General features: G+C 41.0%; 1 protein-coding gene across 2 annotated transcripts; it reads left to right on the plus strand.

The window, feature by feature from the left end:
- The first annotated feature begins 27 nt into the window (after positions 1–27).
- LOC114320895 (LEAF RUST 10 DISEASE-RESISTANCE LOCUS RECEPTOR-LIKE PROTEIN KINASE-like 1.3) lies at positions 28–27,090 on the plus strand. Of its 2 annotated transcripts, XM_082897224.1 has the most exons (6): positions 55–863; positions 5,529–6,187; positions 7,329–8,027; positions 25,398–25,433; positions 25,529–25,867; positions 25,969–27,090. In XM_082897224.1, the coding sequence occupies exons 2-6, from the start codon at positions 5,563–5,565 to the stop codon at positions 26,877–26,879; spliced, it is 2,610 nt and encodes an 869-aa protein (XP_082753350.1). In that variant the 5' UTR covers positions 55–863; positions 5,529–5,562; the 3' UTR covers positions 26,880–27,090. The 2 variants fall into 2 exon arrangements, with proteins under 2 accessions (XP_028123946.2, XP_082753350.1); XM_028268145.2 differs by lacking the exon at positions 7,329–8,027 and having other exon boundaries at positions 28–863.
- Positions 27,091–27,156: the final 66 nt, after the last annotated feature.

Raw genomic sequence — 27,156 nt, forward strand, 5'->3', positions numbered from 1 at the left:
GAAATTGATTAAAAAACTATCCATAGCCATCACCGTCCCAGACACCTCCTCTTCACCACCACACAAAAGAATGAATTCCCACATCCTTTCATGGCTTCCAATCCTCCTTTCATTCATAATACTCTCCTTGTTCCTTCAATTTCCGCTATCTTCGAGTACTAACCCCGACCAATCTCTGTACCGGGACTGTGGTAGTACTTTCAATTGTGGCTCCATCACCGGACTGGATTATCCTTTCCGCGGAGAAGATGAACCAGAATACTGTGGTTATCCGGGTTTTGTTCTCAATTGTCAAAACAATATTGCCACCTTTTACATCAACCACCTTAAATTCCGGGTTTTGAGTATCGATCAAGCTGCCCAAACTATGAGGATTGCCAGAGAGGATGTGATTGAAGCAACCTGCCCACAGGATTTAGTTAACACCACCCTGGATGATACGCCATTCGAATACGTTTCCAGTGGTTACAGAAACCTTAGTTTTCTCTATGGTTGCCCGGCTCCAGTTGGACTAATTCTGGGTATAATCAAGTTAGTTACCTGTAACATTTCTGGGTATAACAGTGTGTATTTATTGCCTGAAACTCCGATCCCTCTTGGCTGTGACGTTAGCGTCACCGTTCCGGTTGATGATTGGGTGGGGTCTTTAATTCCACAGGAGTGGGAACAAGCTATCCAGGGAGGGTTTAAGGTTAGATGGAAGGTGGATAGCAGAGTATGCATGGACTGTTCCGGGTCCCAGGGACGGTGTGGATATAATCTTGCTACCAAACAAAGCACTTGCTACTGCCCCGACCCGCCTTACGTGTCGGATACCTGCTCCACGACTGCCGGAGCCGGACTGAGGTCTACGCCGACCCTGGGTATGTTAAATCTTCTTTTCTTCCATTCAAATTTCTCTAGGCAGGGCAGTCCCATGATTTTTTTATTTTCATGTGGCCTGTGTGGTGTGAGAGAAGTAACTAAATTTTTATTTTATCTGAAAATTGAGATTTCAATTTTGTAGTTAGCTGTTACCATCATCTTTTGATGTGACTGAATTGGAACCTTCATTTTTAGCCTTCCAAAATGTGAATTAATTTCTATCATGAAAATGAGATTCATCATGGTGTGAATCCCAAATTTTATCCCTTTCAAAGACATGGAATTCTGTGTCCTCACATTATTCTTTAACCTGTTTTAAGGTATTTTTGAATTTTTTTATATAAATCAATAATTAAAAATATATTAAAATAAGATAACAAAATTTAAGTTGAGAAGATTAGCCTCTTTCTGGTGCATTACATGGGGTTTTTATGAGGCCCGGGGCAGCGGACCCATCCGTGCCCACTCCTATATTCAACTGTCATTAGTTTGGTAATTATTTTAAAGTTTTAGATCACCATATATATATAAACATTATTTATATGATATTTTAAGGCCAGGTTTGGCAAGTCCCAAAAAATCTAAAAAGTCAAAAAGTTACACAAAAATTGAAAAAGTCATTACTATTAACAAATAAAAAATATTAAAAAAATATTTTATATATTTTTGTAATACAAAAGTTTTAATTACACTATCAACCATACTGCCCCAGCATGAAGGCAGGTCATACACTTTTTGGGCAAAAAAAAAATTACACCACAAAGTTTGATGGTAATGTTGGACCCTTGGGGGCCCACTAAGTGTTCCGTTTTGATAATCCGAACCGTTAATATGTACAACTTGTCGAGTACTATATATTTTTTAAAAATCGCGTTGATCGGATATCATTAATTATATGATCAAATCAGTTTTGTATAAACAAAACGGATTGTGTGATAGTTAACTGTTGAAAAAAAACTAATCCGATCATATAACTATCGATATCTGATCAACGTGATTTTTTGTAAGTATATAACACTCGACGAGTTGTACATATTAAACGGTTCAGATTATTAAAATGAGACTCGTGGTGACCCCCACAGACTGACCATCACTGTCCAAACACTTTGCCCCGAATGAGGCAATAATTTGCTATGACACCCTGCCCCAGCAGGGCAGCCGTATAATCTATTCAACTTTTTTCCCTATACACTTTATTTATACAATTTTTTATTACATATTTTTCATAAAAAAATAAAAAGTTAATCCAAATATTCATATTTTTTTTCTCAACTTTATAGTCTAAAAAGATAAAAAGTACCCTTATTTAAGATATTTCACGCAACCCCTTGACATAGTAAAAAATTTTATAAATGAAATAAGTTGACTTACCTTTAACTTAGAAGATAAATGATAATTTGTTTAATATATGTATTATAATTTTTTATTAATTATAAATATCATGTAAATAATGTCAAAAAACTTTCGGAACATCTAATAATTATTTACTGTATTTATTTATTTTGGAGAAAACCATTACCCGGCTATAGGAATGATGTCGTTCTTAATTAATTAGTATATTTTTTTATCAATGCATTTTGCTCAATTTGCACATTCGAGGGTTGGTGAAGTCACCACCACAACCACGAGCTTTTTTTTTGTTTTTTTTTTTTGGATCAGCTCAACCACAAGCTTGTGGCCCATAGTTGGATAAGGTTTTGGGATTCGATTGAATTTACTTTTCAGTTTGAGTGATTAACATGCTTTCGTCAAGAGCGAAAATTAGTGGAGGTGTGCGTTAAGTAACCCAGACACCTATGAAAAACTTTAAAAAAAAAAAAATCTCTATCACTTGGATGTGCAATCACCATCCTGGCACCTAAAAAACAACATTTATTCACATTTTAATTATTCAAAAATTTATGAAATAAATGAGAAAAACCCAATAATATTATGATCTATTTTTAATCAACTGCAAAATTACTTAAGTTCGAAAAATATAAAATAGAGTTGTTAGATTTTTGTAATTGACAATCCTGTTTGACAAAACTCTTTTCAGTTGTAATTTTATTCGCTCTTTTGTTTTAGTGAGGCTGTGAGTGTTTAGATACAAATCCAATCCGAATTTTGCTTGTGTAGAAGAGTTTGTGTTGACATTTCACATGTTGAGCATTCTTTGTTTGCCACTTCGCTGATTATGTATGGGTTTGTACGCTCAAGCAGTGAAGTGGAACTTCCAGTATTTCAGCATGCATTCAAAACTTTTAGAAAACTTACTTTACCGCTCAAGCGGTAAAGTGTGCGCTCGAACAGTTGGCCTATATATTTTGCACCGCCTTTACTCACATCACTCGAGCGGTCAATTGATGGCTTCAGCGGTCAACGCGATTCTGTTTAGTATAAAATGCGTCATCTGCTGCTTTTAGAGTCTAACCCGTCTAGGTTCTCAGAGAGGAGAAAACTAGAAAGTGTTCTACGAGAGTGTTTTAAATGAGTTTCCTTGATGTATAGAAGATGATCGATTGGTCAACGAATTACAAAGAGTAAAATATCCAAGGTTGATTTTGTTCTTTTATTTACATAAAGAGAGAGGTGTTCTTCAGTAGATTTCGGAGACTTTGGGCCTAAAGTTTTAGTGGATTCCGAAGTGGTTCATCATTGTGAATTCGACATTAGCGTTGTAAATTCAATGTTGGGCAAAACAGTTCGAGATGAAGACGGTGGTGGAAGAGGCACGTTAGGTTTGGTTTAATTCAGGCGTGAATTTGCTAGGTAATTAAGGGAACTTATGTGTAATTTTTTATTTTTTTTTTGTCTTCTTAATAAAGTGTTTTGTGATTTTAGCCTGTAATTTTTTATCACAATTAGAAGTACTTCAATTGTGATTTTTTTTCATATTAAATTGTCATACTAATTTATTGTTAATTGTTTGATTATGATTGATATTCATTATTTAAAATTAAAATATAATCACAAATTAATATCACAAGAATATTTAGATTTTTCATGATTGAAATTCAAAATATTTGAGTTTGTAATTCAATCCAAAGTTTATTTCGTATCCACGTCAGCCTGTTCAGACCATTGGTTGTCCCCCGACACAAAAATCGTCTTTTGCATACCACTAGGATTTCACCTAATATATGATTTTTTTGATTCACTTAAAACTCACAAAGAAAGGGGCCCCAATATGCTTGTTTCCCATCGTATAGTGTTTGTACTTTTTACTGGATTTTATTCATCCTTTGTCTTGTTCACAATGCCATTTTACGTCCTCGATCTAGCTAGTGTTTTGTATGTTACCATGCATGACACGATAACACAAGACAACATACTTTTCATATGGTTATCAAAAAAATAATATTCAATATTTCAGAATATCATTATATTATGTGTACATAATACTTTTGAGTCTTCTTGTTTGGTTTATTTCACTTTTAAAAAATTGAATTTTTTATTTTTTGTATTATTTTGTAAAACTTTGGTTCAGTAGTAAAATCTTAGTCTAATAATCTTGAGATTATGGGTTCAAGTCACGAAACAATCACTTTGTACACTATGTCAAAGGTTATGTGTGTATCTAATTTTTTTCCTCCCAAACATACATTAATATGTACTAATTGGGTATTGTTTTTTTATTTTGATTCTACTGCTTTTTAAAATATTTTACGTAAAATTTTTATATTTTAGATATAACTAATCTAGATATACTTAAAAAATATAATACTTGTGAAAAAAAAACTTTAAAAAAATTATCAAATACAAAAAAAAAACAAAAATTCAATATACTTTCTTATTTTGTTGTATTCAATGATTTTTTTTAAAGATTTTTGTACTTTTTTAAGTATATTAAAATTAAGTGAATATAAAAAGTTAAAAAAATTATTTAAAATTTAAAAAAAAATATTAAAAATACATAAATAAGAATTGAGTTTTTAAAAAACTATTTTTTAAAACTCCAAACCAAACAGATGAGGTTTTGTTAAAAATAAAATGAAAAAAAAGAAGATGGGGTTGGTTTGATCTCGCACCCAACTTATTAAGCTAGGTCATGTCGGTGTCACTTACCCTATTATTATCAATATTCTTACTGGTTTGGTTGTAAATGTAATAATGATATTGCATGTTATATCACCATTGAATGAGAAAACTCATTTTTAGATAGGTACTACAATATGTTGAGTTAATGAGAAAGAAGTCAGGACTTTATTAGCATTATAAAAGTTAGAGATCATAAAATTTTTTTCATGAAAATGATCATGAAAGAGTTATGATCATTGAATTACCTTGATTAGTGTGTGATGCTTTATTCTAAGTGTAATTCAAGGGGTATAAAACTTTCATGATTATTTTCATGAAGGATTTTTTATGATACCTAGCATTGCTATATTAGCATTACCCTCAATATATTTTTCCAGTCTCAACCCCCAATCCAAGATATCCAAAATAAACTTGTTATTGTATCCTCTAAAATTCCCAAAGTTAACCTTTATTCCAATTTCATAACTTTGATATGGGAAATGAAGTTAGACTACATTTCCATCTTCTCCTAATCTTTTCCCCACAATGCATCCCAATCTTCTGCATTGTCCCCTTCTCTTCCTCTTCATCTCTGTACTAACTTCAATCAATATTCATTCTTCTCTATCTGCCACCGCCAACGACATACGATACTCAAACTGTAGCCAATCCTTCACCTGTGGGAACATCCAAAACATCATGTACCCATTCTGGGAAGCGAACCGCGCAGACTACTGTGGCCTACCTGGATTCGAGCTGGACTGCGAAAACAACATCCCAACTATCACAATGGCCTCGGAAAAGTACAGAATTCTACAAATCAACACCCAGCAGCGAGCTATAACTGTTGCTAGAGACGATTTATGGAACGGTATGTGTCCTGCAGGCTTGGTTAACACCACACTCAATTTCGAACTCTTCCGCTACGGATTTGGGCTTAGAAATCTAACACTGTTCTATGGTTGTAATTTTCCCTCGGGAAATGTTCCCTGGTTTACAAGTCAGTATAATTGCAGCACTAATGGTACTAATGTCAGCGTTTACTGTGTGTCGAGAAGTTCTGCGAGTGGACCGTACTATCAGAACTGCAATGGCTCTGTTGTTGTTCCAGTTTTTGAAAGCGCTGCTCAGGCACTCGATGCCAACATGACGACTGTCAGTGGAGCTGTGGATGCTGGTTTCCAATTGTTCTGGAGTCCGGTTAACGATCAGTGCATCACATATATGGAGTCTGGTGGGGTGTGTGGGTACAATTGGAAACAGAGTGAATTCACTTGCTTTTGCTATGATCAGCCTAACCAAGATGCATGTCCAACTAGGCCAGGTATGGATCTAGCTCTTCTTTTTTTGTGATGGTTATGTGCTAGAAATTGAAATCTTGCTATCTACCTAATTATATAGGGGCCAGGCCACAATGCCATCTCTAGTTATTCTTAAGAAAGTCACTGTTTGCTGCTGAACTAATTAGGGTCAGATGACCTCTTTGTGGCACACTACTTCCATTCTGCTAGAGAAAATGTTCTCGGAAGTTTCATTTTTCAAAAAAACTTAATGGGCTCAACAGCTTACAACTCAATTTATAGCAATATTGTTAGGTGACCAAGCCACAATCAACACTCCAAATCGAGTCAAGACTACATAAAGTTTAAAAAATTGCAAAAAGTAACAAACTTGAGTTAGGCTCAAATTTGAGATCTAGAATATAATAGAAATTTTTCCTACAAAAAAAATTGACTCAAAACGGATCTATTTAGATCCTGAAATTAAACATTGAAAATCTTTTCGAATATATTAATTTCCTAATTCAAACGCGTATACAATTGAATTGGCCCAAAATGTAGCATGGGCCACTACATAGCTATGTGTTGAACTTGATAGGCCGTTTCAAATATGCATCTTTTAAGCCTGATTCAACAACATTAGAAAATTAGAAAAATTACCATTTTTGCCATCAAACAGCCAAACTGCTCCATTGTTTTCCATCATTACTACATCACCTACCATGGTGCTTAGGAATTTATAAGAGCTGCTACAATGGATAGCAACATCAATTTTAGAACTGAAGTTTTCTAGAGGCTGAGATGTTTCATTTACCCAGAATTTTAATATTTATTGGTACCCTTTCAGTTCCAACGTAATAAAAGCTTGGGCCATAAAATCAACATGGCATCGTAAATACTTCCAACAGAAGCTTCTTTTTCTTTGAGACTTCCACAAATTCACTAATTTGTCAATGCTCACTTTCTTCTTCTTATATGACGATTACTGATGAGAAATACAAAACCACCCCCCACCCCCCAAAAAAAAAAAATCATCTACAAATCCCACTTTTCATTTGTGTTGTTTGAATTCAACTTTTCATAACTCATCTCTCTCTGTGTGCAAGATGAATCCCCATCTCTTCCCAATCTCTTGTCTTTCCTTCATGCTTCTTCTAATCTTAAGCCATATTCGATCTTCCACAGCGATTGATCAACAATATGCAAACTGCAATCAGCCTTTTCACTGTGGAAACATTCCAAACATAGGATATCCATTCTGGGGAGGCAGCAGACCAGAGTACTGTGGCCACCCGAGTTTCAGCCTAAACTGCCAAGCCGATGTCCCCCCAAAGATCACAATTCAGGCAAGAGATTACCTCGTCCTTGCCATCGATAACACAGCACAGACTCTTACGGTTGTTAGAGCCGAATTCTGGAACAATATTTGTCCCACCACATACCCCGATAACGCAACCTTAGATACTTCCCATTTCAACTATAGTTCAAACTCGGATGATCTGACATTGTACTATGGTTGCCCTGCAATTGTGGGTACTTTCAAATTTCCCAATTGGTTCGGTTGCGATGGAGGCAACACCGCCAGTTATTATCTTACGAGCAGCTTAGTACCTGGCTTCAACATTAATTTCGGAGCATGTATCACTAGCGTTGTTGTTCGAGTTAATCGAACAGTGTCTCTGTTTTTGTCAAACACTGTGCCTTTAATAAGTGTAGAAGCAGCTGTTGACAGTGGTTTTGGGTTAATGTGGAAGGCAAATGATAGTGAGTGTAGACGATGTGTCGGGTCTGGAGGGATATGTGGGTCAAACTCGGGTTCTTTTACTTGCTATTGTTCGGATCAACCCTATGCGGCTACTTGCAATCCAACTCGAAATAGACCCGGTATGTACCCAGTAATCTTGTTACTTTATTTAGTTTGTAGCACATATACATTATTTAGATGCTTATGGTCTGATTTTTCTTCATGGGGAGGATCAAATTAGTCTATGGGTTCCTCAAGAATCCAAGTTGAAGGGATAAACCTGATGAATGGAAATAAAATTTATAAAGTCACAATAAATCACATATTTTGGCATGGTTAGGCCCATAAAGGCCATAGCCCACTACGAACAACCCAAGTCCATCACTTAGAACCCAATACACAACCCAATTGATGAGATCCAGAAGAGCTGGAAACCAACATGACACGAAGGACCAATAACACCCAGGCACGCGGCAGGCAAAGGGCAAGCCACATCAGTAAACAAAAATCTGCAAAGTTATTGCCACTGCACATCGCCATTAATACAACCCCTCACAGTATTTATTACGATAATACCTCTCCGTCGGGATAGCACGCCCTCATCCTGAACAAGGTAAGCTACAGCATAGACTTTTGACCAAGGTGACAGGTCAGAAGGGACAACAAAATGATTACCAAAGGATATAAGCAGACATTAAAGACAAGAAGAAGGTTAAGCTTTCTATTTCTAATTCATATCTCTATATTCTACTTCTCTTTCTTTAACTTGCTCGTCAGAGGGTTCGTTGGGGGACACCCCGTTCCCCGTTGAACTCTTGTGCAGGTTCTCAAGTGGGCTTGACCACTCGGATATTGGCTCGAGAAGTGTAGGTCAGTCCGACCCGTTCTGCCAGGAACCCGCTGTATCATAACTGTATCATCAGTTGGCGTCGTCTGTGGGAACGCTTTGCTCCGCGGGCCAGTTGTGCTCATTGTCGCCGGAGACCTAATTCCAATAACCTTTTCCTGCTAGCCATCAACGTGTATGGTCACGACTAGATCCATGGCTTCTCACCAAAATGCTACCGACCATCAAGCCGACCCCCCCAATCCAAACAACCCACCACAGTATTTTATCGAGTTTACCAACAGCATCAACTGCATGGCCGAGCAAAACCAGGCCCTGATAAATGCTCTACTCCAAAGGGACCTTCCTATGCCTCCTCCACCACCTCCAGATATTCCCCTCAACCAAGAACGAGCCCCGAGCCATACTATCCCACAGCCCTATCCACCTAACTTGGAAGGCCTGCAACCTCCTTCTCCTCATATAAATCCACCACCTCGACCCCCGCATCCATCGGTCCTGGCACCAAACCCTGAGGGGGAAACCAGTAGCGTCCAACCCCCGCTCCCTTCCGGTGGTGATAACATCCCTCTTTGGGATGCAGAACTCCGAGCCATGAAGCTCCAACTCCAAGGGGTTATGCAGAACATCCAGCATAAACCCTCTATCACAGCAAACTCACCATTTGTTGCCTCCATCCGAGACAAACCTCTACCCTCCAAGTTCAAAATGCCCACCATTGACTCTTTTAATGGCACGACGGACCCAGTCGACTATCTGGAGACCTACAGAACCCTCATGATCCTCCATGCATTCGTTGACGAGATCATGTGTCGAGCTTTCCTCGTGACACTAAAGGGGTCAGCTCGGCTGTGGTTTAGCCAGTTACCAGCAGACTCCGTCTCCACTTTCCAGAATCTCAGTGACTCCTTCATCAGTCATTTCATTGGAGCCCAGCGCCAGCGCCGTCCGGCAACCCAACTCTTCAACATCGGCCAGACCGAGAGGGAGTCCCTGCGTAGTTTCGTCACCCGCTTCAACACCGAAGCCTTGCAGGTGGCGAAAAACGATGATAAGATCATCCTTAGGGCTTTCATGGCCGGTCTGCGGTAGTCTGACTTCCTGTTCTCCCTCTCTAAAAACCCCCCGACCTCCATGGCAGCCCTACTCTCCAAAGCCCAAAAATACATGAATGTAGAGGATTCCCTAACCGCCCGGCAAGATCCAATAGCCAAAAACCCGACCCCTAGAGAAAAGAGAAAAGACTCAGAACCCAGAAACATCCAGTATAATAGCCAAACACCACACTATACCGACCGACCCACCCGAGCTGACCGGTCGGCACCAGCCCAACCGACCAGTCGATTCAAGCGGTATACACCCCTTAATTTTTCCATGGAACAAGTCCTCAATCAGATCCAGCGGGACTACCCCCTCAAATGACCCCAACCTTCATGAACCTCTTCCAATCGGAAAGACCAGTCCAAATATTATCGTTTTCACCAGAACCATGGCCATAACACCGATGAGTGCGTTAACCTCAAAGATCAGGTCGAGATCCTAATACGTCAGGGACGTTTTAGCCGGTTCACGGACACCCGCCCTCAGCAGAGGCAAAGAACTGAGCCCCTCAGAAACAACCGCCAGCGCACCCCCCCGGCAGCCAGCCCAACCTAACCAAGGCCATGATCGCCCTCCACAGTAACCTCGGCCGCCAGGCAATCCCCCCCCCCACCTGTTGGAGAAATCAGAGTCATTTCAGGCGTCCTTGCTTGCGGGGGACCATCCCGTTCGGCTTAGAGGGCAGAACTCAGAAAGATAAGACAGGGCTCAGACAAAGCAGTAGCCACGGTCGACCGACCCTCTAAACAGCCCAAGTAGTGGACCGAGCCTATCACCTTCACGAACACCGACTGTACAAGCATCTGTTACCCTCATGATGACCCTCTCGTCATTTCTGCCTTCCTCTTCAACTACAAGGTTAGACAAGTTCTCATCGACAACGGCAGTTCTTCAGACTTCATCTTTCTCAACTGCTTTCGCCAGCTCAAAATTGGGAAGGAAAGTCTGTCTCCTCTCCAAACCCCTTTGGTCGGTTTCACTGGCGACCGGGTGACCTCCATCGGCTCCATCGATCTTCCCATCACAATCGGTGAGTACCCACGGCAGACTACAAAGTTGCTCACTTTCCTTGTTGTCGACTGCCCATCCGCCTACAACATCATCCTTGGCCGCACCGCCCTAAATGCCTTTCAAGTTATCACATCAACTTATCACCTTGCCATTAAGTTTCCCACTGATCTGGGGGTCGGGACTGTAAGGGGAGAGCAGACCGTAGCCAGGGAATGCTATGTCGCCTCACTCAAAGAAGTCAAGCTGAAGGAGACCATGATCATTAAAGGACTTGACGTCCGGAATGAGAATGAGCTGGTCAGAGGGGAACCTGTGGAGGAGTTCGTTGAGGTTCCCATCGACCCCATTAACCCAGCGAAAATTGCCAAAATCGGCAGCCAACTGTCCCCCCGAGCAAAGGCCGACCTTACTGCCTTCCTGATCGAGCACAACGATATATTTGCCTAGACCCACTCAGACATGTCGGGTATTGACCCGTCATTCATAACCCATCGCTTCAGCATTGAACCCTATTTCCGACCTTACCGCCAGAAACAACGCATTTTCCATCTGGAGCGCAATACCCTCATTGCCGCAGAGGTCGGCAAGCTCCTTGAGGCACAATTCATCAAGAACGTGGACTACCCTAGATGGTTGTCAAACGTGGTCCTGGTCCGCAAGAACAATGGTAAATGGCGACTCTGTGTCTACTACTCAGACCTCAACCGAGCTTGTCCCAAAGACAGTTATATCCTTCCTCGCATAGATCTGCTGGTCGACGGCACGGCCGGTCACCAAATGCTCAGCTTCATGGATGCCTTCTCTGGGTACAACCAAATTCTGATGCACCCATTCAATCGGAAACACACCTCCTTTATTACCGACTGAGGTACCTACTATTATCTCGTGATGCCATTTGTACTGAAAAATGCTGGGGCCACCTACCAACGGTTGGTCAACGTTATTTTCCATCATCAGATCAGTCGAAACATGGAAGTATATGTTAACGACATGCTAGTCAAGAGCAAACTCTCCGCTGACCATCTGACCGACCTGCGAGAGACCTTCGCCACCCTATGGAAGTACCAAATGAAACTCAACTCGAAGAAGTGCGCCTTCGGCGTAAGATCTGGGAAGTTCTTGGGTTTCATGGTTAGTCAATGAGGCATTGAAGCTAATCTTGAAAAGATCAAGGCCTTGATTGAAATGCAGTCACCAGAACGGTTAAGGAAGTTCAGAGACTCACTGGCCGAGTTGCCGCCCTCAACCGTTTCATTTCCCGCGCAATGGATAGGTGCCTCCCCTTCTTCAAAGTTCTTCGGCAAACTTTTGATTAGACGACCGAGTCCGAAGAAGCCTTCCAGCAGTTGAAGCAGTGCATGGCCAACCCCCCCTCCTTTCTCAGGCAATCATTGGCGAACCCCTCTTCCTTTACTTAGCCGTTTCAAGCACCGCAATCAGTGCAGCTCTTATCAAGGAAGACGACTCTATTAAGCGGCCGGTCTATTACATCAGTCGGGCCCTCAGGAGCGCCGAGCAGAATTACCCACTATTAGAAAAATTGTCCTTGGCCTTGGTCACCGCCTTCAGACGACTCCGTCCTTACTTCCAAGCCCATTCCATAGTGGCCATCACTAACCAACCTTTGAAGAAGATAATGTAGCAACCAGAGCTCTCTAGCAGACTCATGCAATGGTCAATGAAACTCAGCCAGTTTGACATCTCCTACCGACCTCGAACAGCAATTAAGGGGTTGGTTGTCGCCGATTTCATCCTGAAGTTCATTAATCCTACCCCAACCACGGCCCCTCCACCACCACCAACCCCTACCGAGCCAGAAGACCCTCATTCCTGGACTCTCAACGTCGACAGATTATCCCGCAAAGAAGGCAACGGAGCTGGTCTCATCCTCACCACCCCTGAGGGTGGTTATTTCAAATGTGCTCTCAATTTCTTGTTCGATGCCAGTAACAATGAGGCCAAATATGAGGCATTGATAGCAGGTCTCCGCCTAACCAGGGACATTGGTGTCAGCCACATCCGGGTGTTCAGTGACTCCCAGCTCATTGTCGGACATTTTATGGGGGAATTCGATGCAAAGGAGGACACAATACGTGCTTACAGGGATATTGCACTTCCCCTTGTTCGCCTCTTCAATACTTTTCACATCCAGCACATTCCTCAGGCGGCAAACTCTAAGGCAAACGAGATGGCTCAGCTGGCTTCTGCAGACCAGTCCGACCTCAGCCGTGGTGTCCGTCTTAAGTACCTAGCCCACCCTGCCATTTCTCCCGACCAGCAAGAAGTACACTTCCTCCAGAATGAGCCCATCCCTTGGGCGTCAGACATCTTTTTATTTTTGACAACGGGAGAACTTCCTGATGACCGACAGCAAGCCACCAAAGTTAAAGCTCGGTCGTCCAATTACATCCTCGTCAGTGGTGTCTTGTACAAACGTGGGTTTTCACGCCCGTATCTGCGATGCCTCAATCCGACTCAAGCAACCTATGTGATGCGAGAAATCCATGAGGGTATCTACGGTAATGATTCAGGCGGCAGGTCCCTAGCCCACAAAATACTTCGCACTGGTTATTTCTGGCCTACTCTTAACCAAGATGCAACTGACTTCGTACTCAAATGTGATAAGTGTCAACGCTTTGCCAACATTTCTCATGCTCCTCCTACAGAGCTAATCACACTTTGCAGTCCTTATTCGTTCGCCAAATGGAGGATCGACTTAGTTGGTCCACTTCCTACCGGCCGAGGCCAGGCCAAATTCGCGATTGTCGCCATTGATTCCTTCACCAAGTGGGTAGAGGTAAAACCCCTTGCCACCATTACCGAGCGGAACACAACCAAATTCATCTGGCAGTCGATTGTATACAGGTTCGGCATCCCTCAAGCCATCGTCTCCGACAACGACAAACAATTCGACAACGCCAAGTACAGGAAGTTCTGTGCAGACCTCCATATCCAACCATGTTTCTCCTCCCCAGGTCATCCCCAAGCCAATGGCCAAGTCGAGATTACCAACCGTTCTCTTCTGAAGATCATCAAGACTAAGCTAAAAGCTGCTAAAGGACTTTGGGCTAAAGAATTACCGAATGTACTTTGGGCTTACCGGACTACCGTTCGGACTCCCACTGGGGAGACCCCCTTTCCCTTAACATACGGCGCTGAAGCGGTCATCCCAGTGGAAGTCGGTCTGCCTACCTCAAGGGTTTTGCATCCGAACCCAGAATTAACCGAAGAGCTCCGTCGGGCAGACCTGGACCTAATCGAAGAGCTCAGAGAAACCACTGCTGTCAGACTGGCCTCATACCAACAGAAAATGAGAACACACTACAACCGCAACGTCCGACCAAGGGAGTTCGCTGTGGGGGACCTTGTCTTGCGCGAAGTAACTCTTGCCACCAAAAATCCGACTAAGGGCAAACTGGCGGCCAAGTGGGAGGGACCTTACATTGTGAAAGCCCGACCACGTCCGGGAACTTACAGACTTCAGGACATGGAAGGTCAAGACCTCCCCCACCCATGGAACGCCGAACACTTGAAGCGTTACTTTCAATAAATTCCTATTTTTGTATTGCTCAGTTATTGTATTTTCTTTTTGGCAAATTTACACACTTGAACATTCTTGTTCTCCCCTCACATAATGTAAATTTTTGATCAACTGGGCCACACTTTCCATGACAATTTTATATCTCGATCATCTGTGTGGTGTCTCAATAACATTTTGATTGTAGCACTAATAAAAGCCTCAGCCAAGCTGAGCACCAAAAGCCTCGGCCAAACCGAGTGACAAAAAGTCTCAGCCAAACTGAGCATGAAGAACCTGGCCAGACCGAGCCACTAAAAGCCTCAGCCAGACTGAGCACCAAAAGCCTCGGCCAAATCGAGCGACAAAAAGCCTCAGCCAAACTGAGCATGAAGAACCCGGCCAGACTGAGAGCCACTAAAAGTCTTAGCCAGACTGAGCACCAAAAGCCTCAGCCAGACTAAGCACCCAAAGCCTCGGCCAGACCGAGTGACAAAAAACCTCAACCAGATTGAGCACCAAAGCCTTGGCCAGACCGAGCGACAAAAAGCCTCAGCCAGACTGAGCACCAAAAGCCTCAGCCAGACCGAGCGACAAAGAGCCTCAGCCAAACTGAGCATAAAGAGTTCGCCCAGAACATGCTACTTACAGCCTCAGCCTGATCGAGCAAGTAAAGCTCGTCCAGACTAAGCATGAAGCGCCCGGCCAGACTAAGTTACTTCAAAATCCCGCCAAACTGAGTATACTTAGTCAAATTCCAGTCCAACATTCTCCAAGTCAGACTAGTTCCTTGCTGGATCGTGACTCACAAACTTCACGTTTTTACCACTATTGCAAACTTAAACTTCACTTGGCATTGAGGATTTCCTTACAATTCACTCTGCATTGAGTTTTTAATACAAGTTCAACTTCAATTTACATGGAGATTTTCTCAACTTTACTCTGCATTGAACCTTCAACACCAATTCAACTTCAATCTGCATTGAATTTTTCTTAACTCTATTCTGTATCCAGTTTTTCTTACATTCCAACCCTGGCTTTGCGTTGAATTTTCCTTACACTTTGTACTTCATAACGACTTATACACAAGCAAAAACAATCGAATGAAAACACAACTCAAATTTTATTTATTCACAAACTTGTACATAAGTCCATTACAGCAATTCAAAAAAAAAAAAAAACACACACGCACACACAAAACAAAACATAACCAAAACTCTTAAGTACACATTTTTTCGCTCTACTCACTCTTCTTCTTCACTCGAGGCGAGATCTCCTTCCTCAATCCCCTCATCTAGGGGGGTCTGGGCCACGTCGTCCTCATCAATTCTAACACCACTGAAGTCTAAGTCTGGGAACAGCTCTTCTGCTTTACGCTTGAACACCTTCCACCCGCTGTCCCAGAACTCAGCCATTTCGTGTTTGTAAAAGTCCGACCTCTAGAAGTTCTCAATAACTTCTGCTTCAGTCCTGCCCCAGCGGTCGATCCCGACGTGCCCGCCCTCCCAGCCACCTCCCTCGCCAAGTTGCTGGCGACCGTGGCATCGACTGCCATCTAAAATTCAGCAGACCCCTTGAATTGTTCTACTGCTGCAACATATAGATCGGGGTATGCTACCCTCTCAGAGGCTGCCTTGGTTCTTTCTTCCTCCAACACCTTCTGCAACATCGCCCTTTCCTCCATTGCCTTCGCACGCTCATCTTCCAGTTTCTTCTGCAGCCCAGCAATCTTCAGGTCTGCTTCCTCCTTTTCTTTGATCTCCTGGGCACGCAGATCTTCATCACTGATCATAGCCTCTTCAAACCGCTCGAAGGCGACCGCGTGGCTCTTTTCAACATCTTCCAGCTTTTTCTTCTCGCTAGCCAGCTGGAACTCGATCGACACTACGTTGCGACGCTCATCTTCTAACTCCAATTGGGCCGCAAGCAGCTCAGCACTCACCCGAGTGGCAATATTACACTGCACAATCGCTAGCACTTCCATTTTATTCGCCTTCTGAGCCTCCTCCACCCCCCCTGGTATAGGCGCTTCGCGCAGTTTTCTTCCAGCTTGCACTCTCCTTCTTGAAACTTGCAAGTTGAACCTTCGTTTCCTCCAACTTGGCCCTTCCAGCCACCGCTTTTCTCAGCAGAGCCCCAGCTAGGGTGGTTACTTCCATTTAGGCAGAGCACAACCCCCTTAGCAGCTCAGCCTCATTGAACCTGGCTGCAGAGCGCACGGCTCCTTCGTCCACCACCCCCAAAAGAAGATCTGTCGCTGTCCTGGCTGGGCCTTCTTCTCCCTCCAGTCGCCCAGAAACTGCGGGAGCATGGTAGATGGTATACTTTGGCCTCACCCCCCCTCCTTGGGGCACAGGACCCCCATGTGGTTGTCCCTCTCCCCTTGTCTCAGGGCCAGTTGCCCCACCTTCTACTTAAATTTCGGGGACGACCTCTGCGACCTCCAAGGCAATCTCCACCACTACTAGGACGACCTCCATGACCTCCGAGGCGACCTCCACCATTTATGGGGCAACCACCCTTCATGGGGTCTGCCCCACTCCCTCTTCCTCTGCCTCCTTGGCCATGGAGGTCTCCCCTGTCGTCACCTCCCTCCTCCTCTTCAAGGCAAGCTCCCCCTCACTCCTCCTCACATTTCTCTTCTTCTTCTCCACACCCTCCATCTCCATCTCCTTGTTGGTCCTCTGCTTCAAAGGATCAATTGGGGGCAGTCGTGGTTCAGATTTACCCAAGTATTTTTCCTCCCAGCGATTTGGGGCGCGGTCGGATCCTTTCCCTTGCGATCGACTTCGGCGGCCGGTCTGCCTGCGACTCCTTGAATTTGCTGGCCTTGGCGTGCATGGACCTATCCTCCACCTCTTGCGCCTCCCTTCTCGCCTCTAATTTCGGCGGTTCTAGGTCCCCACCGGTCGGCTGAGGGCCCAACCCCGCAGCAAACAAGGCCGAAGGTTGAACGAGTTCGCCCCACCTGACTCCCTCCTTCTCCCTTCATGCCTTCACCTTCTTTACTCTCTCCTCTACTGCTGGCCCCAGTTTTGGCTCCACAGATTTGGTGGTCACTCTCCACACCGTGCGCACCCCAATCCCTCCATTCGCGGAAACGTAGAACCACTGCAGCCTCCACTCCTTAATTGATGATGGCAGACCCGTCACCAGACCCCTTCCTGCCGCTGCCTGCAACGTCACCCACGTCTCTTGCTATCCTGAGGCCTTATAGCACGCGAAAAACTCATCCACCGTCATCGCTGCCCATCGTTCACCTTCGGCCACGCGCTTGCACAGGCTAATACAATCTTCCACGCGTTGGGCATTAGTTGGCCCAGAGCCACCTCCAACCGGTTCAGGACATCTACCACCACTTGCGGAAGCGGCAACCTCAATCCTCCCTTCAATACTTCCTCGTAAAGGGCAAACTCCCTTGGCCGGGCGTCGGATGGCCTCTCTGTTGACGTCAGCAACAATAGCTCTATTTCGGCAGGAATCTGGTATTTTTCGCGCATACCCTCCAATTCCGCCACAGTCACCGTTGATTTGTCAGCCTTTGTATGTCAGTGATCTAGTTCCGCCTGGCTGATTGGCTTCGGAACCACTATCATGGTGGAAGAATGAGATCGTACCTCCGGCTCCCCTACCATTCCCACTTGCCTCTCCATCCTGTACTGCTCCGCCAACTCCACCGCGTCGTCATCCCCAAGTGGATCAACCCTGGCAATTCCAGCTTCTTCTTGGGCCATTTCTGTGGTGTGTCTACGAATAGCTTCGAATGCAGGTGCAAGAAAATTCAGAAAAGTGTTGCAGGGGTGTATCGTTGGCAACGAAGGAGTTTATACTTGGAATGTTTTGATTTTTTGCAAAAAGGTAGGTAAAATGAATAACACCAAAAGCCCAAGGCTTGCCCGTATTCCAATGATCACAATTAATTCTCGCCAGTTTGAAAATTTTCAAACGTCCGCCAAAACTGTCTTTTCAACACTCATTATGACCTATTGTTTCATTTCTGACCCAACGCCTAACCTCCCCCACCGCGAGATGCTGCCACGTGTCCGACCACGATTCACTGCCCCCTCCCCTTACCCTGTCTTTTTCACTTCAAGTCACCACGTGACACACCGCCTCTTGAGCCCCGCGCCCCTCCCACCTTACCCGTTACGGTTGGCCCCTCCACTCGGCTACCCTTCACGGTCGGCCCTCCTCATGGTCGGCCCCTCCACTCGGCCACCATTCACAGTCGACCCTCCTCATGGTCGGCCCCTCCACTCGACCACCCTACACGGTCGCCCTTCCTCATGGTCGGTCCATTCCCTTGGTCATCCCTACCGGTCGGCCTCCATCCTGCTGATCTCTAACAACCCTCATCTTCTTCATTAGTATTCCCTTCGTTGGACTAAAGCTGCACTCAGGAATGCGGGACTACTGACGTGGTTAGGCCCATAAAGGCCATCGCCCACTACGAACAACCCAAGCCCATCACTTAGAGCCCAATACACAACCCAATTGATGAGGTCCAGAACAGCTGGAAACCAACATGACACGAAGGACCAATAATACTCAGGCATGCGGCAGGCAAAGGGCAAGCCACATCAGTAGACAAAGATCTGCAAAGTTATTGCCACTGCACATCGCCATTAATGCAGCTCCTCACAGCATTTGTTACGACAATACCTCTCCGTCGGGACAGCACGCCCTCACCCTGAACAAGGTAAGCTACAGCATAGACTTTTGGCCAAGGTGACAGGTCGGAAGGAACAACGAAATGATTACCAAAGGATATAAGCAAACGTTGAAGACAAGAAGAAGGTTAAGCTTTCTATCTCTAATTCATATCTCTACATTTCCCTTCTCTCTCTCTAACTTGCTCGTCGGAGGGTTCGCTGGGGGACACCCCGTTTTCCGTTGAACTCCTGTGCAGGTTCTCAGGTGAATTTGACCACTCAGATATTGACTCGAGAAGTGTGGGTCAGTCCAACCTGTTCTACCAAGAATTTGTTGTATCATCATATTTTATTTTTAAAATATATTTTTTGGAAAGATAAGTATTGTTGTCTTGGGGCACGAGGTTATGAAATTTGGACATTGACTTCTTTGACCAATCCGTCATTAAGAAGCCGCCACTGATCCCACGGTTCCAAGATGGCAAATTGGTGATCATGTCAGAGTTAACGTGACCCACCAAATTCATATGTTTTCATTGTTTAGTACTTAAGTACCCTCTCAGCAATTATTTTAATTATAAATTTATTTAGATAGTTGTTAGCCATAATTAGTCATAATTATCAGCTGTTTTCCTTGACTATTGAATAGGAATGGCAATGGGGGGCAATGGGGTGGATATTAATTCCCCATCCCCATTCCCCTATAATAAATTTTTCCCATTCCCCATTCCCCATTCCCCATGGGTACCACCCTCCCCATTTTTTAATGGGTATGGATTTTCCCCAACCCACTTTAATCCCCATTTTTATTTTTTATATTTAATGTTAACAACCACTTTTTTTTTTTTTTTTTTTTTTTTTTTTTTTTAAGGTTCACAACAAAAACTAAATATACCTTCAATCTTTTTTCTTTCTTTTTAAATATATTTAATGTTAACAATTTTTTTTTTTATTTTTTTTTATTTTTTTATTTTTTTATTTTTTAAGGTTCACAACAAAAGTTAAATATACCTTCAATCTTTTTTCTTTCTTTTTTAATATATTTAATGTTAACATTTTTTATTTATTTATTTATTATTTATTTATTTATTTTTTTAAGGTTCACAACAAAAGTTAAATATACCTTCAATCTTTTTTCTTTCTTTTTTAATATATTTAATGTTAACAATTTTTTTTTTATTTTTTATTTAAGGTTCACAACAAAAGTTAAATATACCTTCAATCTTTTTTCTTTCTTTTTTAATATATTTAATGTTAACAACCTTCTTGTTTTTCTTTTGTCTTTTTTTTATAAAGGTTTTAGCTAAATATACCTTCAATCTTTTTTCTTTCTTTTTTAATATATTTAATGTTAACAACTTATTTTTTTATTTTATTTTTTATTTTTTTAAGGTTCACAACAAAAGCTAAATATACATTCAATCTTATTTTATTTTATTTGGTTCAACAACAAAATCAAATGCACATTAATTAATTAATTAAAAAGTTTGTTTTATAATAATCAAATATATAATTTTGAGAAAATCAAAAAGTTTGTTTGAAGAAAGTGTTATAAGACTCATATTAAATTGCATCAGGGCATAAACAAGGAATTGTTAGCCACGGACAATTTAGACATTAAACCATCTTTCTCTTAGCAAATTTGAACAATTCATTTTAATTTATCCAAAATCTAATTATACCTTTAACAAATCTGAACCACTCATTTTAAGATATCTATGCATTACCACACCCAATCCATCCTCCATCTTTTTCCTTTAGTCCCCCACGAATTTTGTTGTGAATCTTAAAAATTAAAAAAAAAATGGTTGTGAACCTTAAAAATAAAATAAAAAAAGATTAGAGGTATATTTAGCTTTGGTTGTGAATCTAAAAAAAAAAAAAAAAAATGGTTGTGAACCTGAAAAAATAAATAAATAAAAAAAAAGAAAAAAGATTGAATGTATATTTAGTTTTAGTTGTGAATCTTAAAAAAAAAAAAAAAATGGTTGTGAACCTGAAAAAATAAATAAATAAAAAAAAAAAAAGATTGAATGTATATTTAGTTTTAGTTGTGAATCTTAAAAAAAAAAAAAAAAAAAATGGTTGTGAACCTGAAAAAATAAATAAATAAAAAAAAGAAAAAAGATTGAATGTATATTTAGTTTTAGTTGTGAATCTTAAAAAAAAAAAAAAAAAAAAAAAAAAAAAAAAAAAAAACATATGGGGAAATTAGTGGGTACCCATCCCCAACCCATCCCCTGTGGGTATTTAAAGAATATCACCTACCCTACCCAATGGATAAGAAAAAGAGGGGAAAACCCATGTATTTGGGTTGGGTCTCCATGGATACCCACAGGGTAGGTTATCCATTGCCATCCCTACTATTGAATTTATTTTGATTTTTTTTAAACGCTTTACAGCCTTATAGTTTACTTTAAATCTTACCTTGATTTTTCATTTTTTAGTTAATCCTATATATTTAGGGTTAAATTGTAATTTCAATATTTTAAAATTCCCCTATTCTTTTGTAGAACCAAATAGTATTAAGGTAGTGTTTGTTTAGAAGAATTCAAGCATAATCCATTTGGACTAATAGTCCGTTTTTTTATTCAAAAATTTTGCACCGAATTAATAGTCTTAAATCTATGGGATTCTTCTATCCCATAAGGGGGTGGGACACAATCCATAAGATAATGAGATTATGTAATGAAATTACATTTTTGACCCTCTACTATTTAATATCTTTTTTAAAGTAATATTTATTTATTAAATTATTTATACTTAATAATTTTATTTATTAAATTATTTATTTTAATAATCATATGGTGTTAATTATACTTAGTAAAGTAAAATAAAATTTAAAAATCTCAACTACAAATTAAAATAAATTTATGTAATTTTTATTAATATTTAATTTATTTAATTTTTTAAAAGTTCTAGTAAAAAAAATTAAATAAAATTTATAATTCAGATTTAATATTCCTATTATTTAGTAAATAATTCAAAAGGGAAAATAGTCTTTTGAGCATTTATTCTTCTCCATAATATCCCAAATAAATATAGAATTCAATAGAATATTCCAATCCAGACATCTAATTTCATGACTAAACAAACATAGAATACAAATCCAGTCTAATCAAATAGTCGGGGATAATATATCCCACGACTAACAATCCGGTGGATTACAATCTCCCTTTATCCAATGTGCACTTATGGGTACCTGAACCCTTTTCTATTTCTTTTTCTTTTTCCTTTTTTCTTTTTTTTTTAATTTTTTTATTTTAGAAATGTGTTGTTGGACTTTCTTTTTTAATTAATGTTATAGATAAATAGATTTTTATTTGACTTTTATGTTATTGGATATAAAATCAGTGCAGCCCAATCTGAGATTCATTTTTATTTATTTATTTATGTCTAATAATAAAAATAATAAATAAGTAAAAATCCATTTATAAAGAGTGTGTGTTTTTTTTTTCTTTGTTTGAATATTAACTGATATATGATGATAGTATAAAATTATTGTTTGTTTTATTTCATGATACATAAAAAGTTTTGTATACCTTATTTTATTTTGCTATGTTATCCCATATTTTGGAGTTGTCAACAGGTTGAACTATGTGTATATTGACAATTTAATTTGGAATACATCTGGGCAGATTTTAAGATTGAATTGAAAATTTGTATATCTCTATTTTTTTAAAAAAAAAAATCTAAAAGTCAAGGTTTAAATTAGTGTTGAACCATTTCTGTATTTCATAAATTTGGCTACTTTTTTTTCTTTTTTTTTTTTTTTTTTTTTGTTAAGAATATGAACAATGGTGACATTGGTGATAGATGGTGGTGAGTGTGACTCGACTAGCAATTTATGGTGATGCCTTTGGGGCGGTTGAGCAATGGCAGTGCTTGTCGATAATGAGTGGTGTAATTTACCATATATATCAATTAGGGCTGTTTTGGCAAAAAGAGTGGCAGTATTGGTGGGTGGTGTAGGCGGCAGGGTATTGTGGACGAATTGGGATCCTCCCCTTGAGCCCCCTCCTTCATTCTCTCCTTGCATGGGCCTTCGGGTCTACTTTGAGGCCCAGTTTTGATAATCCGAATCGTTCATATTTTTAGATTTATTCACTATATCATACCTGTAAAAAATCAAGTTGATCGAATATCATAAAGTATGTGTTCGGAAAACTGTTTATTAAAAAATAATTTGTAGTCCCAATTTTCTGAACGCATACTTTCTGATATCCGATCAACTTGATTTTTTACAGTTATACTATACTGAATAAATCTAAAAATATGAACGGTTCAGATTATCAAAACTGGGCCTCAAAGTGGACCCGAAGGCCCCTGCAAAGAGGGAATGAAGGAGGGGCCCCAAGGAGGGGATCTGGACTCATTGTGGACTTGTATGTAATGAGTGATTTTCCTTACATATGTTTCATGCAACAACGTAATGCATGGCCCATCAGCATCAATTTGTTACTTTAAAAATCATATACAAGTCCACAAATCAGTCACACAAAAGACCTGTCTCTGGTCAACCAAATACAGCCCAGCTCACCCACACCCACCCAGCCAACCTTCCCTCCATATTATTCAACGTTCAAAAACACCAACACAACACCCCTCATATCTCTATCGTTCCATGACACTCTCACTCTAACCACCCAAATGCCTCTCTCTCTCTCCCCTCCGATTCTCACCGCCCTCCTCCTTCTCCTTCTCCTCCTCCTCTTCTCCATCCTCCTCACGCCGTCGTCCTCCGCCACCTTCCCCAACTGCCACCGCAATTTCACCTGCGGTTCCGTCCAAAACATCACCTACCCCTTCACCGGCGGCGAACGCCCCCACTATTGCGGCCCCCCCGAATTCCACCTCACTTGCCGCTACAACACTTACGCCGAGTTAACCACCGACTCGGTCACCTACCGAGTCCTCCAGATCAACCAAACCGAGCAAACCCTAGTCCTAGCCAGGTCCGACCTCTGGAACAACACTTGCCCACATAGATTGGTGAATTCCACCCTCAATTCGAGCGTTTTCAGCTACGGCGTTGGAAACGAAGAACTCACATTGTTCTATGGCTGCAATCCGCTTAAAAATTACACATCTCACAATCAATTTAGCTGCGCTGTGAGTGGCATCAATGTTACCGATGCCTTTTACTTGGTCGGTCCTGTTCCTCTTGATCCAGTACTCCAACTTATTACTGTTTGTCATGTTGACGTCACGGTTCCGGTGATTGGAGACGCCGCCGGGAGGCTCACCGGGGGCGAAGCAACGCTTGCAGAGACTTTGATGGAGGGTTTTAATGTCAATTATAGTAATCAATACGCAACCCAGTGTTTGAATTGCACTTATTTTGGTAACCAGTGTGGATTTGACTCCAATTTGAGCCTACCCATTTGCATTTGTGATGGTGATCTGCCCTGTCCTGTGCGTATAGTATTATTAGGTACTCAAAAGACTATTTCTTGAGGTCGTATTGCTAGTTTTTTGTTGTTGCTAGGTAGTACTAGTTGAAAAAGCTAGTTATCTTTGCAATTGCCTGACAAGTGCTTGTTAGAATGGGGTAAAGAGAAAATACTAGTCAAGGTTAGATTAGATTCAATTACTTTTCTAAATTTTGCACTTAGAAGTTAGTGTCCTTATAATAAATTTTGATCTGTGTGTTTACTTGTCTTGGGTTTGAATAAATTCTCAGAAAGAATTATCTTGTGCTATAATCTTTATATATGACATAGCTCTAGAAGTTCAGGCACTTGTTTTGACTGATTATGTTCTATAGATGTATCATCATGGCCTTTGATCCTTTGTTGAACCTTCACATATCAAAAAAGCATCAGTTTCACGCATTGCAAGGTTCTTTAGTTTCATGGTTTCAATTGCTTAATGTGTTTTTCGGAGAAATATTGAAGAACAGGAACCTGAAAATTGCTTTACTACTTTTCATTGGTAATAGATCCAGTTCTTCTCAACTTGTTGATGCTGGCGCCAAATGTTATCCTTTTTGCCACACTATCTTCTTTAAAATCAATCCCTCTTATCTTTCTTTCTTTGCCCTCTCTTTTTAGTGGAAAATTGTTAGGTTGCATTTTATGGCCTGACATATTAGTCTTATGGTCATTGCTAGAGAACTTATGTTTTGATGGTTCTCTTTCTTTCCTATTGCTTTTGTTTTGCTTGCTTTTTAATTGACAGGTTGTTGAGTTTTCTACTTCAATATAAAATACTAGTTTACAATCCAAGTGCATCTTTGGATTAGAAGGGTTGTAAGGAGAAGATTGGTTTCCCACATATCATAATTGGGAGAATATTAATTAGCCATGTATAATCATGTTATCTAATTTGATTTAATCTTTCATGTTTTAACCAATGTTTCTGCATCTCATGATTGTTTCAGGGAGCAATTCTTCAAAACCATCGTCAACAAACACAGGTATCACATCACACTATTTAAGAACAGACTTCATTTTTTTCCAACATGCATAACAGGTCAGAAAAGAAAATTTAACTCTTTTCTTCCATTTCCAGCCCTTATCATAATATCTGCTGTCCTAGCTGGTATTGGCCTAGGATGGGGTATCTTTGCATGTACACAACGGAAAAAACGCATTGCTGCTCAATCTTCCATATCTGCTGCTGCTAAAAGCAAAGATATTCCATCTCCTACTCTAAGCAAAGGCCTCATTACTCCTTCAGCTAGTTTCTCCCATAGCATTCCATCTTATCCCTTCCCAAGCATTGAGTTTGGAAAGGCAAGCACCTACTTCGGAGCTCAGGTCTTCAGCTACACTGAACTTGAAGAAGCCACCAACAATTTCGACCCTTCTAGAGAACTTGGAGATGGAGGCTTTGGCACCGTGTACTATGGTATATATAATTCCCTCAATCTCTCTCTTTTGGATTATGTAACTGCGTGTTCATTATTTCATTATACCTTTTTAAAACTTTCCTTTCAATTCTTCTATCAGGGAAGCTACAAGATGGTCGAGTAGTTGCAGTGAAGCGCCTTTATGAGAACAATTTCAAACGTGTGGAGCAATTCATGAATGAAGTAGAGATCCTTACTCGTTTAAGACATGAGAACCTTGTAGCACTGTACGGATGCACATCAAAACGAAGCCGAGAACTCCTCCTTGTTTATGAATACATCCCCAATGGAACAGTGGGCGATCATCTTCATGGAAAACGAGCAAATTCTGGTTTACTTTCTTGGCCTGTCCGATTGAGCATTGCCACAGAGACAGCTGTTGCTCTTGCCTACCTGCATGCATCAGATATCATACATCGCGATGTGAAAACCAACAACATCCTCCTAGACAACAATTTCCGGGTAAAAGTGGCTGATTTTGGGCTGTCTCGATTGTTTCCCAACAATGTCACCCATGTGTCCACTGCCCCACAAGGTACACCGGGCTATGTTGATCCTGAATACTACCAGTGCTACCAACTTACTGAGAAGAGTGACGTTTATAGCTTTGGGGTGGTCTTGATTGAGCTCATCTCATCAAAACAAGCCGTTGACACGAATAGGAGCAGGCAGGATATTAATTTGGCTAATATGGCTATGAACAAAATTCAAAATCGTGCATTGCATGAGTTGGTTGATCCATCTCTTGGGTTTGAAACAAACAGTTCAGTGAGGAGGATGACCACATTGGTGGCGGAGCTAGCTTTTCAATGCTTGCAAACAGATAGGGAAATGAGGCCTTCCATGCAAGAAGTACTGGAGGCTTTGAGAAAAATTCGGAATGAAGATTTGAATGTACAAAAAGCAGAGGTAGTAGACATTTTGAAAGGGAATTTTCCACTGATGTCGCCTGATTTGGAGGCAGCTGAGAAATGGGTTAGCAACTCTACTACACCTAGTTCCAGTGGTTGAGTTTTCCTTTTCATGTCACTGAGTGGGTTACATTTCGCTTTCTTTTCATCTGTGTGCTTCTTTTTTTCTTTTGTTTGTAGAAGATATAGATGTGAGACTTTTATCTATCAAAGGATGCAAGTTTAAAAGGAATGTACATAGTAAATGAAAGCTGTCCACAACCAAATAGTGTTCATATCTGTTGGATGTATTTTCCATGAGATTTTTGTTATTCCTTTTTTTTTTTTTTTTTAAGTTGTTCTCATTTTGTTTCTATGCAGTGTAGCCTTATCTTCAT

The sequence above is a fragment of the Camellia sinensis genome, chromosome 1 (genome assembly GCF_055761805.1).
Source record: "Camellia sinensis isolate YWXY chromosome 1, ASM5576180v1, whole genome shotgun sequence".
Lineage (NCBI taxonomy): Eukaryota > Viridiplantae > Streptophyta > Magnoliopsida > Ericales > Theaceae > Camellia > Camellia sinensis.

Excerpts from the sequence above, each read along its gene's own strand:
- LOC114320895 (XM_082897224.1), top strand. The coding sequence starts at position 5,563 with ATGTACCCATTCTGGGAAGCGAACCGCGCAGACTACTGTGGCCTACCT. Across the intron at positions 6,188-7,328 it reads TGCATGTCCAACTAGGCCAG|CGATTGATCAACAATATGCA; the intron begins GTATGGATCTAG and ends GATCTTCCACAG. Across the intron at positions 25,434-25,528 it reads ACCATCGTCAACAAACACAG|CCCTTATCATAATATCTGCT; the intron begins GTATCACATCAC and ends TTCCATTTCCAG.